The 17,693-nt window shown below is 42.1% G+C and overlaps 1 protein-coding gene and 1 long non-coding RNA gene across 8 annotated transcripts in view; one reads left to right on the forward strand and one right to left on the reverse strand.

Moving 5' to 3' along the window:
* LOC140200088 (copper-transporting ATPase 2-like) overlaps nt 1-9,813 on the reverse strand; it is a 74,372-nt gene extending 64,559 nt beyond the window's left edge. For 6 of the 7 annotated variants that reach the window (XM_072262843.1, XM_072262839.1, XM_072262838.1 and 3 more), the window contains exons 1-2: nt 9,461-9,813; nt 2,500-2,999 (exon numbers count right to left, since the gene is read on the reverse strand). In XM_072262843.1, coding sequence (XP_072118944.1) covers nt 2,500-2,524 — 25 coding nt within the window. In that variant the 5' untranslated portion in view covers nt 2,525-2,999; nt 9,461-9,813. The remainder of the gene's footprint in view (nt 1-2,499; nt 3,000-9,460) is intronic. The other variant, XM_072262835.1, reaches the window with a different exon arrangement.
* Nucleotides 9,382-17,693, forward strand: part of LOC140200090 (uncharacterized) — a 70,408-nt gene continuing 62,096 nt past the window's right edge. Inside the window, exon 1 of the long non-coding RNA XR_011886558.1 lies at nt 9,382-9,638. This is a non-coding gene — a long non-coding RNA (uncharacterized lncRNA). The remainder of the gene's footprint in view (nt 9,639-17,693) is intronic.

Consider the following 17,693-nt stretch of genomic DNA (forward strand, 5'->3'; position numbering starts at 1 on the left):
CATTGAGCCAAATAGGGGATCAACTATACTGGATTGGATGTCACATAATGAACCAGAGGTGATTAGGGAGTGCAAGGTAAAAGAATCCCTAGGAGGCAGGATCACAATATGCTTGAGCTCAACTTGAAATTTGATAGAAAGAAAGTCTGGCGTAGCAGTATTACAGTGGAATCAGAATCAGATTTATTATCACTGGTATGTGACATAAAATTTGTTAACAGCAGCAGCAGTTCAATGTAATACATAATACAGCAGAGAGAGAAAAATAATAACAAACAAATAAAATATAATAAACAAGTAAATCAATTACGCATATTGAATAGATTATTAAAAATGTGCAAATACAGAAATACTGTATACTAAAAAAGTGAGGCAGTGTCCAAAGCTTCAATGTCCATTTAGGAATCGGATGGTAGAGGGGAAGACGATGTTCCTGAATCGATGAGTGTGTGACTTCAGGCTTCTGTATCTCCTACCTGATAGTAACAGTGAGAAAAGGGCATGCCCTGGGTGCTGCAGGTCCTTAATAATGGATGCTGCCTTTCTGAGACACTGCCCCCAAAAGATGTCCTGGGTACTTTGTAGGCTAGTGCCCACGATGGAGCTGACTAGATATACAACCTTCTGCAGCTTCTTTCGGTCCTGTGCAGTAGCCCCTCCATACCAGACAGCGATGCACCCTGTCAGAATGCTCTCCACAGTACAACTATAGAAGTTTTTGAGTGTATTTGTTACAGTGGTATGAGACAGAAGTGGGCCAAAGTAAATTGGAAGAAGCTGCTGGTAGGGATGACAGAAGAGAAGCAATGGTGTGAGTTTCTGGGAAAAACGAGGAAGGTGTAGGATAGGAGTATTCCAAAAACAAAGAAATACTCAGATGGCAAAATAGTAGAACCATGGCTGACAAGGGAAGTCAAAGCTAATGTAAAAGCAAAAGAGAGGACATACAACAAAGCAAACATTAGTCGGCAGACAGAGGATTGGGAAGCTTTTAAAAACCTACAGAGAGCAACTAAAGGAATCATTAAGAGGGAAAAAGTGAAATATGAAAGCTACTAAAAAGTATCAAGGTGAAAATAAAAGGCTTTTATGTAAAAATAAAAGAGAGATGAGCATGGATATAGGGCCGCTAGAAAATGAGGCCAGAGAAATAATAATGGGGGTCAAGGAGTTGGCAGATGAACTAAATGTGTATTTTTGCATCAGTCTTCACTGTGGAAGATACTAGCAGTGTGCCAGATGTTGAAGGGTGGAGAACTGAGTGCAATTACTATTACAAAGGAGGTGCTCAAAAAGGTGAAAGACCTAAGGGTACATAAGTCACCTGGACCTGATGAACTGCACTCTTGGGTTCTGAAAGCAGTAGCAGAAAAGATTGTGGAAGCATTAGTAATGATCTTTCAAAAATCATTGGACTCAGGCATGGTGCCAGAGGACTGGAAAATTGCAAACATCTTTGTAACATCTGAAAATTTGGCCACAAAACCATTGATTTTGTCATCCAAATTATTGACATATAATGTGAAAAGAAGTGCTCTCAACACTGACCCCTATGGAACACCACTAGTCACTGGCAGCCAACCAGAAAAGGCCCCTTTCATTCCCGTTCTGCATCCTGCCAGTCGGCCAATCTTCTCTTCGTGCCTGCACCTTTTCTGCAATACCATGGGCTCTTATCTTGTTCAGTACCTTGTCAAAGGCCTTCTGAAAATCCAAACTGACAACATCCACCGACTCTCCTTTGTCTATCCTGCCTATTATTTCCTCAAAGAACTTGTCAAGCAATGTTCCCCCTAAAGGAAATCCGGCTTACTTTGGCCTATTTTATCATGTGCCTCTAAGTACCCCAAAACCTCATCTTTAATAATAGACTCCAACAACCACTGAAGTCAGGCTAACTGGCCTATAATTTCCTCATCTGCTTCTTGCCCTTCTTAAAAAGTGCAGAGAAATTTGCAATTTTCTAGTCCTCTGGAACCATTCCAGAATTTGATGATTCTTGAAAGATCATTACTAATGTCCCCACAAGAATCTAATGGTAGAATGTGGGGAGTAGATAGGAATGTGATAAGATTAAATGGGATTAGTGTCGGATCAGTGTACATTAGAGGAAATGGGTATTTGATGGTTGGCACTGACTCACTGGTCCAAAGAGCCTGTTTTTGTGTTTTATGAAGAAGGCTGCCTACTCCTCAAATACCTGTAAGTGCTCAGTGCCCTTTCCCACTTCCAAGTGTGGTTTGGGAGTTGAGATACCTCAGATTCAAACATCATGCTGCATTTCACATATTGTCCTGCTGTACACTTGTATTAAGCCCTATTGAGTCCTGTCTCACTTTAAGATAGGCTCTTTTATGTATAGTCATCCGATTTATTTACAGAGATGCATCATAAATATCACTTGAAACTTTACTTTTAGAAATGATTTCATTACCATCGTCCAATGTGAAAATACTTAAAATGTGATTAAGCCGAAAGTCAAAAGTTCAGTTAACCTACCATATAGAGAGGTACTATTCCCCATTGTATCTATGGCATTTCCCAATTTCTGAGTTTATAAACGATGTACTGAAGTTATTTGTTCTGTTTTTTGAATGGTGATATCTTGTTCAACTGTGCTTCTTTTCTTTGAGAGGTCCTGCTCTGAGGTGGTGCACAATCAAGTTTAATTCCTCCAATGCCAATGATCACATCATTGGTTGTATTACACAGATGTTTTTAAGTACTCCAACTTGCAGATATAGACATGGTTTTGATGGAAATTGAAGCTGTCTCATTTTATCTCACTTGGAAAGAAGCCATTAAATTTCTTCAGTGTTTTTAATGATGCACCAGTCAAGGAAGGTTCACTTTCCACAATATTTTTTTGTTCCTGAAATACACTTCTGCTGATTTTTGACAACTTCTTTAATATTAGCAATGCAAGCCAAGCCAAGCCTTCAGTGCATTGCCTCCGTACAGTCAACAAGTAGCTGTTAGTATCTGAATAGAACAGGCACCTGAATGTATATAAAAAAAAGTTTTATGTTATTTCAAAGAATCATTTAAAAATGTTCAGATGCCTTAGTTTTGATTCCAGGAACACAGTGGACAGTTTCAGACCATTCTCCAAATGACTTTACTCCAAATGCTCATTAGTAATTGGAAGATGCCACTGATGAGGGGATTTGGGTTTGATCCCTGAGAACTATTATTTAAGAGTGGTGATCATGAGGGTGATGGTAAAAGTTGAAATCTAGAATCTAGATCAGAGGGAGGAAAGGACAAAAAGAAGTTTCAGACACATGGGCCCCAGGTGCCACCAACTATGAATGTAGATATTTTTAAAGAAAAGAGAATTAAGATTGCTTTTTTTTAAAAAAAAACTATAGATTTAGTATTTCATAGTTAATCTGATAAAACAACTGGAAGCAATGCAATATATTCCCATGGATCTGCCAGGACTACTTAATGGCAAAAATGTCTATATCTACAAATTTTGACTCATTTGATACGGTATTTGTCCAGCTCATTTTAGAAGTATTGATTGAACTAACATTGTTTACCAAGGACAAAATTCTATATTTACATGCATCCGTGAGCAAAATTGTAGAGATTAGCCATTATGGCCTACTTATGAAGTTTCATGCCAAATGAACAGAACCAAATTTGAGAAAGGGGTTACATATAAAAATCTAGCTATATCAAGTGTGAGACACAAGTGGTTTTGAAGATGCTGGAAATCTTGAGCATCACACACAAAATGCTGGAGGAACTTGGCATCTACGATAAAGGGTCTCAACCTGAAACATCAGCTATTAATTTCCCTCCATAGAAGTTGCCCGACTGCTAGTTCCTCCAGGAGTGAGTGAGTGTGTGAGTGAGAGAGTAAGCGATATATATATATCTATATATATCTATATATATATATCTATATCACGTGAGGACCTGATAATAAATTTCCAGTCATTTGCTCTTAAAACTTTACAAGGCCACCCGATCTGAGGCCATGCTATTTGTTTCCAGTTTAGCTCATGCACAGCCGTCCATTAGGCACCTATTTCCCAAATCATCAACATGCCATGTGCATGTGCAACACAAAGGCAATCTCTGCATGGTAACCATAGACAACCATTGAAGTCTGATCAATCCTGACAAATGCAGGTTAATTCTGTTCCTCAGAATATCTTCTAATAATTTCCCCACAACTAATGTTAGGATCATCAGAGAGCAATTATTTCACTTATCTGTCATAATCAGAGAACAGCCAATGAAACAAGTGGCTCTAACATCTACCATAATGAAGTACTTCAAGAGGCAGGTCATGGGACGTACGAACTCCAGCTTTCCCAACATTAACCCATTGCACTTTGCCTACCATCGAAACAGGTCTATGATGGATGCCTTCTCCTCGGTCCTACTCTCATCCCTGGAGCAACTGGACAGTAAAGACACCAACAATAGACTATTGTGTATTGACTACAGTTCTGCTTTCAATACTATTATTCCAATCAAACCCATCACCAAATTCCGGCCCCTGGGAGTTAATGCCTCCCTCTGCAGCCGGATCCTTGAAAAAGAAAATCAGACCACAATCAGTAAGGATAGGCAGCAACACCTCCACCACAATTATTCCAAACACTGATGCTCCACAAGGTTACATCCTCTGTACCCTATTCTACTTCCTTTACACTCAACTAGATTCTGCTCTAACTTCATCTACAAGCTTGCAGATACCACAGTAGTGGGCCACATCTCAAGTAATAAGTTGGAGAACAGGAAGGAGATAAAGAATTCAGTGACATCATTACCCAGAGAAATTGGCAGTAGCAGAACATTGCATTCTCAACAGCCATAGGAGGGACTTCAATGGCACAAAACTACTGTGTCGTGCCAATGGCTTTTTCATCGCCAGGTGAAGGAAGCTATAGAGATCAAACTAGAAAAAAGGAATTTTAACAAAGGCAAAGGTCTCACTCTAAGTAAGAACTGGAATTCAATTGTAAACAAGGTGGGACAGCGGAAACTTGATTTGATGAGGACTAACTGATCAGGCGGGGCAGAGGATGGAGGTATATATACCACCGGACTAGATGTGCCCAGGCATCATCCCTGCTGAAGACGGCAGAGTTTGTCATCAAAATGTCAGTTAAAATTGATACCTGTACCCGGCTGGAAGTCCAAGAACAGTTTATTCATGAGTGACATCCTGTCATGACAACATCCTTTCTCTCAATGTCAACAAAAGAGCTGGACATTGACTTCAGAAAGGGGAGCAGTGCACATGCTTCTGTCTATATTAACAATGTTCAGGATGAGAAGTTTGAGAGTTTCAAGTTCCCAGATGTGAACATAACCAATAGCTTGGTCCTTACTGAACCATGTTCATGTCACAGCCAAAAAATCTCACCAATACCTCAACTTCCTCAGGAGGATTGAGAAATTTGGCAAGTTCAGTTCGACTCTTAACATTTTATATTGATGCACCAGAGAAAGTGTTCTGTTTGGATGCATAATGGCTTATTATGCCAGCTTCTCCGCACGTGACCACAAGAAGCTCAGAGAGTTGTGGACACAGCTTAGCACGTCATAGGAACTAGCCTCCACTCTTTGAATTCTGCCTTTCATTATGCTGGCTGCCTCAGAAAAGCAACCAGCATAATAAAAGACCCCACCTACCCCAAACATTCTCTCTTCTCCCCTCTCCCAGTGGGCAGAAGGCACAAAAGCCTGAAAGCATATATCGCCAGGCTGAATGAAAGCTTCTTTCCAACGATAAGATGAACTCTTGGCCTCACAATCTACTTTGTTGTGATCTTGCAGATTGCCTGGTATGATGTTGTAGCCATCACTGAATCTTGGCTGAAGGATGGAGCTGAATGTCCAAGGTTACACATTATATTGGAGGCATAGGAAGGTAAGTAGAGGGAGTGGAGTGGCTCTACTGGTAAAGAATGGCATTAAATCAGAAGATGTTGAATCCTCGTGGGTTGAGTTAAGAAACTACAAGGGTAAATGGATCCTGATGGCAGTTATACACAGGCCTCCCAACAGTGGCTGGGAGGTGGACCACAGATTACAACAGGAAATAGAAAAGGGCAATATTATGGTAGTCTGAGAGATATTAACATGAAGTTTGATTGGAAAAATCAGGTTGGTAATGGATCTCAAAAGTGTGAGTTTGTTGAATGACTAAGAGATAGCTTTTTAGAGCATTTTGTCATTGAGCCTAGTAGGGGTTCAGCTATACTGGATTGGGTGTTATATAATGAACCAAGGGCGATTTGGGAGCTTAAAGTAGTAGAATCCTTAGGAACCAGTGATCACAATATGATTGAGTTCAACTTGAAATGTGATAGGAAGAAAGTAAAGTCTGATGCAGTAGTATTTCAGTGGAGTAAGGGAAATAACAGTGGTATGAGAGAGGAGTTGGCCAAAGTAAATTGGAAGGAGCTGCTGACAGGGATGTCAGGAGCAGCAATGGCGTGCGTTTCTGGGAAAAATGAGGAAGGTGCAGGACATATGTATTCCAAAAATGAAGAAATACTCAAATGGTAACATAGATCATCCACGGCTGACAAAGGAAGTCAAAGCCATTGTAAAAACACAAGATAGGGCATACAACAAAGCAAAAATTAGTGGGAAGATAGGGGATTAGGAAGTTTTTAAAAACCTACAGTGAGCAACTGAAAAAATCATTAGAAGGTAAAAGATGAAATATGAAAGCAAGCTAGCAAATGATATCAGTGAATAGTAAAAGTTTTTTTCAAGTATGTTAAAAATAAAAGAGAAATGAGAGTGGACATAGGACCGCTAGAAAATGAGGCAGGAGAAATAATAACGGGGGCCAAGGAAATGGCCGATGAACTAAATGAGTACTTTGCATCAGTCTTCACTGTGGAAGACAATAGCAATATGCCTGATGTTGTAGTATGTGAAGGAAAAGAAGTGGGTGCTCAAAAAGCTGGAAGACCAAAAGACACACAAGTCACCCGGACCAGATGAACTGCACCCTAAGGTTCTGAAAGAGGTAGTGTTAGAGATTGTGGTGGCATTAGAAATGATCTTTCAAAAATCATTAGACTCTGGCATGGTATCAGAGGCTAGAAATTTGTAAACGTCATTCCATTCTTTAAGAGTGGAGAAAGGCAGCAGACAGGAAATTATAGACCAGTTAGCCTGACCTCAGTGGTTGGGAATTTGTTAGAGTCAATTGTTAAGGATGAGGTGATGGAGTACTTGGTGACACAGGACAAGATAGTACAAAGTCAGCATGGTTTCATACAGGGAAAATCCTGCCTGACAAACCTGTTGGAATTCTTTGAGGAGATTACAATTTGGATAGATATAGGGGATGCAGTAGATGTTGCATATTTGGACTTTCAGAAGGCCTTTGACATGGTACCACACATGAGGCTGCTTACCAAGTTAGGAGCCCATGGAATTACAGGAAAGTTACTAACATGGTTAGAGCAATGGCTGATCGGTAGGAGGCAGCAAATGGGAATAAAAGGATCCTTTTCTGGCTGGCTGCCAGTGACCAGTGGTGTTCTGCAGGGGTCGGTGTTGAGGCCATATAAATGATTTAGATGATGTAATAGATGGCTCTGTTGCCAAGTTTGCAAATGATATGAAGACTGGTGGAGGGACAGGTAGTGTTGAGGAAACAGGTAGGCTGAAGAAGATTAGGAGAATGGGCAAGAAAGTGGTAAATGAAATATAATGCTGGAAAATATATGGTTACGCACTTTGGTGGTAGAAACAAATGTGCAGACTATTTTCTAAACGGGGAAAGAAATCCAATAATCTGAGATGCAAAGGGACTTGGGAGTTCTTGTGCAGAACACCCTACAGGTTAATTTACAGGTTGAGCTGGTGGTGAGGAAGGCAAATGCAATGTTAGCATTCATTTCAAGAGGTCTAGGATACAAGTGCAAGGATGCGATGCTGAGGCTTTATAAGGCACTGGTGAGGCCTCACCTTGACTATTGTGAACAGTTTTGGACCCCTCATCTTAGAAAGGATGTTCTGCATTGGAGAGGGTCCAGAGGAGGTTCACAAAGATGATTCCAGGAATGAAAGTGGTATCATACAAGGAACGCTTGATGGCCCTGGGTCTGTACTCTAGAATTCAGAAGGATGAGGGAGGGATCTCATTGAAACCTTTCCAATGTTGAAAGGCCTAGACAGACTAGATGTAGAAAGGATGTTTCCTATGTGGGAGTATCTAGGACAAGAGGGCACAGCCTCAGAATAGAGGAGTTTTCAAAACAGAGATGCACAGAAATTTATTGCCACATGCAGCTGTGGAGGCCAGGTCGTTGAGTGTATTTAAGTCAGAGATTGATAGGTTCTTTATTGGGCATGGCACCAAAGGTACGGGAAAAAGGCCAGGAACTGGGGCTGAGGAGAGGAAAAAAAGATCAGCCATGATTGAATGGTGGAGCAGGCTCAATGGGCCAGATAGCCTAATTCTGCTCCTATGTCTTATGGTCTTAAGGTCTTGCACTTTATCATTTATCTGCACTGCACTTTTACAGTAGTCTTTACACTTAATTCTGAGTGTTATTTTACCATATTCTAGCAGTGTAATGTTTTGATCTCCAAAAATAGTATGCAAGACAAGCTTTCCACTGTATCTTGGTACACACAGCAATAATAATCCAATCCCAATAAAACAGGTTAAATTAATTAACCATGGCTTCATGAAAGGGACACAATTTCTCTTCAACCCAAAATGTCGACTGTACTTCCTATAGATGCTGCCTGGCCCTGCTGCATTCCACCAGCATTTTGTGTGTCATTTGAATTTTCAGCATCTGCAGACTTTCTCATGTTTACAATTTCTCTTCAGTTTATTAGAGCTCTTTGAGGAAAGATCAGCTAGTGTGGATAGAGGGGAATGAGTATATGTAGTACATATGAATTTTCAGAAGGCAATTGACAAGAAGCCATATTAAAAATTAATTTAGATTTGGTATTAGAGCAAAAAGTTAAAAGTTAATGCAGCTAGGAAATTCACTAATTATTTAAAAGGGGGGAAGCACTTCAGTACACTAGAGCACATAGAAATTTGAGCATCCTTGTAAATGAAGCACAAAAAGGGGCCATACAGCTGAAGCAATCAAGAAAGTTAATGGATTATTCTGTGTAAATTAGGGAAATACTAATATTGTCCAAGACACAATTGCGGCTACATCTTGAGAATTATTTTCATTTCTGGGCACTGTTCTGAAGAAAAGTACATTACCATTTGAACTGTCTCCCCAACAACATTGTGGGGACATCATCACCTGACGGACTGCACAGTTGAAGGTGCTTTGCCACCTTCTCAATGCCACTCAGGTACAAACCTAATACCGCCCTTTCCCTCCGGCAGGGGAAGTGCTGGTGCCCAGCTGACAGTCGGGGTGTGCCAGCGGTCCCTGGCGACCGTAGGCATCAGCTTGATGAGTGGGGACGGCAACTGACCGCGACTAACCTGTTAACTAAGCCTCCGCAGAGCAGCAGCTCCACCCGCCCGGCAACGGTCGCTCCCCGGGCAAAGCGATTTAATTTAGCGCGCGGCGTTCCAAAGCTCCGCGCGGCCTGGCGCCGTCGAGGCTCGCGAATTGCACATCGGGCTGAAAGGCACCGCCGAATATCCGTCTGAACTTACGGTAAGTGTGGCGGATTGCCAAAAATACTACTACTTTTTTGTTTTATGGTGGTTGGCAACCAGTTTTCAGTGCATTACTGCCATCTGCTAGACTTCTTGTATTCCCACCAAATATCTGCCTGTCTGTCTGTATCTTGTTTTACGGCGGTTGGCATCCAGCTTAATGGTGCATTACCGCCACCCTCTGCTCCAGAATGTGCACTAGACATACATCCTAAATCCCCTCACCCAATCGCGCACGCACACACACGTACACGCACACGCACACGCGCACACACACGCACACGTGCACACACACACACACACACACACACACACACACACACACACACACACACACACACACACACACACACACACACACACACACACACACACACACACACACACACACACACTTTACCCTCCCATCATTGACCATCCTAGTATCCTATTCCTGTTTATTCCTCATATTCTATAAAAAACCCCTGTACCCCTTAAAAACGCTAAAAATATCCGGACTTGTGCTCTCCCACCCATGCCCAGCAACCCTTTTAATGTGAATTCCTGCATCCCCAACTCCCTTAATTTATTTCTCATCATCTCTCTCTGTATCCCATACTTCCTGCAACTCAGAACTACATGTTCTACTGACTCCTCTTCCTGACATTCCTCACACAATCCTGTCTGGTGTTTCCCTGTCATTTTCAATGTTTTGTTTAATGCACAATGCCCCAGCCTTAACCTAGTCCACACAATTTCCTCTCTTCTGTTTCCATTACCTACCCTAGTAACTGCAACACTCTTTTGTATTTGATATAAATGCCTCCCTTTCCCTTCTCTGTCCCATCTTTCTTGCCACATTCGGTTGACTTTTTCCCAGATTACACACTTAACCTCTGCTTTACTGATACTAATGTGCACTTCCACATTTTCTTTCTTTAACACCCTCTTTGCCAACTCATCCACCCTCTCATTCCCCTTCACCCCTACATGTGCTGGAACCCATAGAAATTTTACCTGACCTCCCTGATTTGCAATTCTTGTAACTAACTGAAGGACTTCATAAAGTACATCTTGCTGACTGTTTGTGTGAAAAGACCTTAAACTTGCTAGAACTGAGGATGAATCTGAACATACCAATGCTTTGGCTTGTCTGGCTTTCTGCACCCATTGCAACGCAACCAACACTGCCAGCATCTCCACTGTAAACACCCCTAACTTATTAGATGTTCTGCTGATTCCAATTTCTTTTGCTGGTATTACCACCCCAAACCCTGTCACTCCTGTTTCAGGTTCCTTCACACCATCCGTATAAATGTGAGTATAATCACTATACTTTTCTATCACATGACAGTTAAATGCATTTACCAAATCTGTTTTATATCTTTCTTTTCTTTTTACCTCTAACGAATGCTAGTCTATGTCAGGCCATACAAGCTTCCATGGAGCTACAACCGGATAAACTACTGAAGGACTTATCCTCAGATCAAACACTCCACATTCTTTCGCGATATCATTCCCTACCCGACTAAAGGTATCCCTCTAAAACCTCCCATTTTCCCAGCACTCCTGCAACACTCCTTTAGTAGGGTGAGAATCATTGTGCCCCTGCAAGTTAGCCCAGTAGTTTGCCATCAGTTGCATCCTTAATTCCAAAGGCATTATTCCCATTTCTACCTGTAGTGCTGACACTGGTGACGTTTTAAAAGCCCCACTGCACACTCTCAAGGCCTGAGCCTGAATCACATCCAGTTTCCTTATAAGAGACCTAGATGCTGATCCATATACTATATTTCCATAATCCAATACAGATCTTACTAAAGCCACATACATTCTCTTCAAAGCTGAACAACTTGCTCCCCATTCCCTACTAGTCAAACATCTCATCACATTTATTACTTTTTTACATTTCTCCTCAACTTTCCTGATATGGTCTGCCCGTGTTAATCGTGAATCAAATATAACTCCCAGAAATTTAAATGATGCAACCCTTTCTAATTCAAGCCCATACATCCTTAACTTCTTCCCTACCTCAACCCTTTTCCTGGTAAAAAATACAGTTTGAGTTTTATCTACTGAAAATCTTCATCCCCAATCATAACCCCACTCCACCACTTCATCAATTGCTTCTTGTAGTTTCCTGATTATATGGTCCATGTTCCTACCTCTTTTCCACAAGGCCCCATCATCCGCAAACAGTGACCTACCTATATCCACTGGTACCTTTGTGAAGACATCATTGATCATAATGATGAAAAGTAACGGGCTAATCACACTACCTTGAGGTGTGCCATTTTCCACTAGGTACTGTTTTGATAATTCTGATCCAATCCGAACTTGAATTTTTCTACCAAACAAAAAATCTTTAATCTAATTAAAAACTCTCCCACCAACCCCCATCTTGTGCAGTTTAATTAATAATCCTTCCTTCCACATCATATCATAGGCATTTTCATTGTCAAAGAACACTGCCACTACTGACTCTTTATTTGCCTGGGCCTTCCTTATTTCAGTCTCTAACATAATCGCTGAGTCCATGGAATTCCTTCCCTTTCTAAAACCACTCTGATAACTTGCCAGCATTCCCCTTTTCTCAAGCTCATATGATAACCTTTCTGTTATCATCCTTTCCATTATCTTACATATACTCGATGTTAATGCAATTGGTCTGTAGCTAGTGGGTTTTGACAGATCCTTGCCAGGCTTCCTTATTGGAATTACTACTGCTTCTTTCCATGTACTTGGTAATCTTCCCTCCTCCCACACTCTGTTATAAAAATGCAGCAACTTCAAGAGCGCTCCTTCTCCTAGATTTTTTAGCATCACAGAGCATATCAGATCTTTCCCTGGGGAGGTTGGTCTCAATCTCCTTATTGCTCTCACCATTTCTGCTAATGTAAATGGATCATCAATTATATCATCTGTTCCTTCCCTCCTGCTTAACACACCTGGGTGTTGGCTCATTATTCTTTCCCTTCTTCTTCTCCCCTCTTCAGACAAATTTTCTGAACTGTGTATCGGTACAAATGATTTGGCCATGACCTCAGCCTTATCCCTACTGGAGACTGCAGTTTCCTCCTCAGATATCATTACTGGATATTCCCATTCCCTTCTATCTCCTCCCATCCTCTTAATCATTCCCCATATCTCTCCCGCAGGTGTTGTTCTTCCTACCTTGTCGCAAAATCTCCTCCAACTTGCCCTTTTAGCTTGACGTATAGTTCTTCTCACCACTGCCTGTGCTTTCTTATATTGAACCAAATGCTGCATATTATGGGTTCTTTTAACTAGCCTGAATGCTCTATTTCTGTTTTTTACAGCCTGACAACATTCCTCTGTCCACCATGGTACCAGTTTTCTATTCATCCTATTTTTTCTCCTAGGTATAGATCCTTCTGCTGCCATGATAATTGCTGAAGTCACCAGACTGTTTAATTCATCTACATTTCCGGAAATATCAATCTTTGTCAACCCTTCTTCACTCAACTTCTGGAAATTACCCCAATCAGCTTTTTCAAACACCCACTTTGGGGTTCCGCCACCTGGTCTTACTTCAACTCTTTCACCCACTGAACACAAAACTGGGTAGTGATCACTGCCTACTGTTGAAGCAGTCCAAACTCCCCAGTTACTAACGCCAGCCAAGGTATTAGACACTAACGTAATATCTAACACTGACTCAGTTCCTGTTGTTATATCTATCCTTGTGCCACTACCATCATTCATACACACCAAATCCCTTTCTTCCATCAAATCTTCAATTACCCTTCCATTTGGATCTGTAATCTGATCCCCCCATATTGTGCTATGAGCATTGAAATCTGCACACCACACTACTTTATGTCTGTTTTGTCCTTGTATCTTTAATAGGCTGTCCAAATCCAACCTTTTACAAGGATTGTAGTAGTTAATTATAACCACTCCCTCCCCTCTCTCCCACACTTCCACCACTATGTATTCCTGATCATCTCCTTTTTCCAGTACCCTATATGGTATACCTTGCTTGATTAACAGAGCACAACCCCCTCCTCCCCCTAGATTTCTATCTTTCCTTATCATTGTATACCCATATACCACAAAGTCTAAAGTTGGTTTCAACCAAGTTTCCTGAATACACACTACATCTGGTTTTACAACCATTTCTTTAATAAAGTGCTTGAATTCCTGGCTATTGGCCAGTAAGCTCCTTGCATTCCATTGTAAAAGAATCATCATAATTAGTATTAACCAACACATGACACTTCCTGGCTTGACTGATTACTGAGGTTCTCCCTTACTTCCTCCCATGTCAGTCCTACTAACCCTAAATGGTTTACTGCTGCTTTTACCACCAGCTGAATTTTGTCACTTTTTGACTTTACCTCAGCCGTACTATTAATCACTCCTGCAATGAATGTTACTAGAGCCTTTTTGTCTACATAAATCCTGTCATTTGTTCTTTGTTGCATCTCTCGTTTCCCTATTGCTCCCTGTTCATTAGGAGCATTATTCTGTTCTCTTGACATTCTTACAGCTTCTGCATAAGTGATCTTTCTTTTCACCCTTATTTCTTGAATTTTAGTCTCCCATCTGACAACCTCACACCCACTATATGCAACATTATGAGCTCCTCCACAATTGCAGCATTTTGGTTGAACTCCTGTTCCGCACTTTCCATATTCATGATCACCCCCACATCTAGCACATCTCCTCTGCCTTTTACAGTTTTTAGCCACGTGTCCAAACCTTTGACAATTATAGCACCTCAGTGGTTTTGTCACATACACCCTTACTGGGTAACTCGTGAAACCCAGGAACACCTTCCTTGGCACTCTTTCTTCTTCAAATTCGATCAATACAGATTCACTTTCCTTTTTCACTCCCTCCTTTGTTGTTTTCAGTCTTTGCTTTCCCTCCTTTGATATTCCTCTTTATGTCCTCCATATTTATACTCATTGGTATCCCCGTGATCACCCCTTTACAACCACTATTTTGTGCTCCCACCCTCCCAGTGTATTCCACCTTGCATTTTCCTATCTCTTTTAGCTTGAGTGCTTTCTCAAGTTGTTCCTCATTCGCACATCTTACCAATAAGTTACCATCATTAAGGACTTTTGCAAATACTATTTCCCCTATCTTATTTGTCAGAGTTGTTGTTAGCACAAACTGGTTAATTTTCTTCATATGTCCCTGAGCCTTCTCATTAAACCTAATTATGACAACACCTCCTCTCTGAGCTTGTTCATCTTCCTCACTTTCAGAGTTTTCTCCACTATCATTTCTTATTCTTTTATTCCCTTTGTCTTGGTTTTTATTCATCTGACCCCTCACTACCTCCTCATTCCCTTTATTTCTCCCTTCACAATAATCCACCTCTCCCCAGCTGCCTACCTCTGGTCCCAAGTCTCTATCCCTCCCCTTCTCCACTTTCTTTTCCTCAACCCCGCCTCTTATCTTGTCCGCCATTACCGGACCCAAACGACCCCCTCCCAGCAATTTCCGTTCCTTCCCCACTCTCTTTCCCTCAACAGGTTCCAAACCACATTCACGCATCAAACAAAACACAGCTTCCAGTCAAGCGAACTCCCAGCCGAAATCCCGCTGTCTTTCATTACTGTCGAACAGCTCCAACCGAGTTATAGCCGCCTCCTCTGAGCCCGGGCATCCAACCAAATATGTCCTGGAGTTCTCTATTTTATACCATCTAGTTCAGCCTGCAGTTCTCCATTAGCATCACTCAATTCCTCATGAATGCTTAATGCTCTCATTCGATAATGGCGCAAACTGCAATTCTTCCCCAATTTTGTCACGTTTTCGTGTAGTTGCATTACCTCAATTACATTGATTTCATCTACATCACTTGTAAGACTAAAATCATCTTGTCAAAGAATAGTAATTATCGCACGTTATACTTTTAAAATTGATGTTTTTCCAAGTCTATCTGCTTTTTCAGGTTTTCCTTTTCTTGGATCGTAGCCTGCAGTTGTTTACTGAGACCTCGGAGTTCTTCTTCATTTGCTTCCATGTTTTCATTTTTTAATCTGAATGTAGATAATTCACTTTGCAACCAATTCCTTTTCCTTTTGTATCCTTGTAATAATTTCCTCCATTTTCCAATCTCTTTCCAACTCACTGTTGTTCTTGTCGGGTACTTCTATTTGTTGTTGGGAGTTCTGCACATTTTCCCTGGGCTTCAACCATAAAACCTGAGGGTGGATTCAACCATAAAACCTGAGGATTTTCCTTAAGTGTTGAAACATTTCTTAAATTGTTGACCATTTGCGATAAATATGCTGCAATTAAGATTCCATCTTCCCCGCCTGTGAACTGTTGGATCCTCCATTCAGCCTTTCTTTGACTTCTTCCCACCTAATCCCTTTAATACCAAGATACTTGTCTGCAGACTTGACGATAATTTTAATTTTCTCAGTTCTTTTGCTTGTTCGTGCTGAACAATTAATTGCATCCACCATAAAAAGCACGAAATCCTTTCTACTCATTAATACTGTATCCTTATTTTTCAAGCAACACACATCAAAGTTGCTGGTGAACGCAGCAGGCCAGGCAGCATCTCTAGGAAGAGGTGCAGTCGACGTTTCAGGCCGAGACCCTTCGTTAGGACTAACTGAAGGAAGAGTGAGTAAGAGATTTGAAAGTGGGAGGGGGAGATCCAAAATGATAGGAGAAGACAGGAGGGGGAGGGATGGAGCCAAGAGCTGGACAGGTGATTGGCAAAGGGGATATGAGAGGATCATGGGACAGGAGGTCTGGGAAGAACGACAAAGGGAGGGGGGGAGCCCAGAGGATGGGCAAGGGGTATAGTGAGAGGGACAGAGGGAGAAAAAGGAGAGTGAGAGAAAGAATGTGTGTATAAAAATAAATAACAGATGGGGTACGAGGGGGAGGTGGGGCATTAGCGGAAGTTAGAGAAGTCGATGTTCATGCCATCAGGTTGGAGGCTACCCAGACGGAATATAAGGTGTTGTTCCTCCAACCTGAGTGCGGCTTCATCTTTACAGTAGAGGAGGCCGTGGATAGACATGTCAGAATGGGAATGAGATGTGGAATTAAAATGTGTGGCCACTGGGAGATCCTGCTTCCTCTGGCGGACAGAGCGTAGGTGTTCAGCAAAGCAGTCTCCCAGTCTGAGTCGGGTCTCGCCAATATATAGAAGGCCACATCGGGAGCACCGGACGCAATATATCACCCCAGCCGACTCACAAGTGAAGTGTCGCCTCACCTGGAAGGACTGTCTGGGGCCCTGAATGGTGGTAAGGGAGGAAGTATAAGGGCATGTGTAGCACTTGTTCCACTTACAAAGATAAGTGCCAGGAGGGAGATCAGTGGGAAGGGATGGGGGGGACGAATGGACAAGGGAGTCGCGTAGGGAGCGATCCCTGCGGAAAGCCGGGGGGGGGGAGGGAAAGATGTGCTTAGTGTTGGGATCCCGTTGGAGGTGGCGGAAGTTACGGAGAATAATACGTTGGACCCGGAGGCTAGTGGGGTGGTAGGTGAGGACCAGGGGAACCCTATTCCTAGTGGGGTGGCGGGAGGATGGAGTGAGAGCAGATGTACGTGAAATGGGGGAGATGCGTTTGAGAGCAGAGTTGATAGTGGAGGAAGGGAAGCCCCTTTCTTTAAAAAAGGAGGACATCTCCCTCGTCCTAGAATGAAAAGCCTTATCCTGAGAGCAGATGCGGTGGAGACGGAGGAATTGCGAGAAGGGGATGGCATTTTTGCAAGAGACAGGGTGAGAAGAGGAATAGTCCAGATAGCTGTGAGAGTCAGTAGGCTTATAGTAGACATCAGTGGATAAGCTGTCTCCAGAGACAGAGACAGAAAGATCTAGAAAGGGGAGGGAGGTGTCGGAAATGGACCAGGTAAACTTGAGGGCAGGGTGAAAGTTGGAGGCAAAGTTAATAAAGTCAACGAGTTCTGCATGCGTGCAGGAAGCAGCGCCAATGCAGTCATCGATGTAGCGAAGGAAAAGTGGGGGACAGATACCAGAATAGGCACGGAACATAGATTGTTCTACAAACCCAACAAAAAGGCAGGCATAGCTAGGACCCATACGGGTGCCCATAGCTACACCTTT

The sequence above is a fragment of the Mobula birostris genome, chromosome 7 (genome assembly GCF_030028105.1).
Source record: "Mobula birostris isolate sMobBir1 chromosome 7, sMobBir1.hap1, whole genome shotgun sequence".
Lineage (NCBI taxonomy): Eukaryota > Metazoa > Chordata > Chondrichthyes > Myliobatiformes > Myliobatidae > Mobula > Mobula birostris.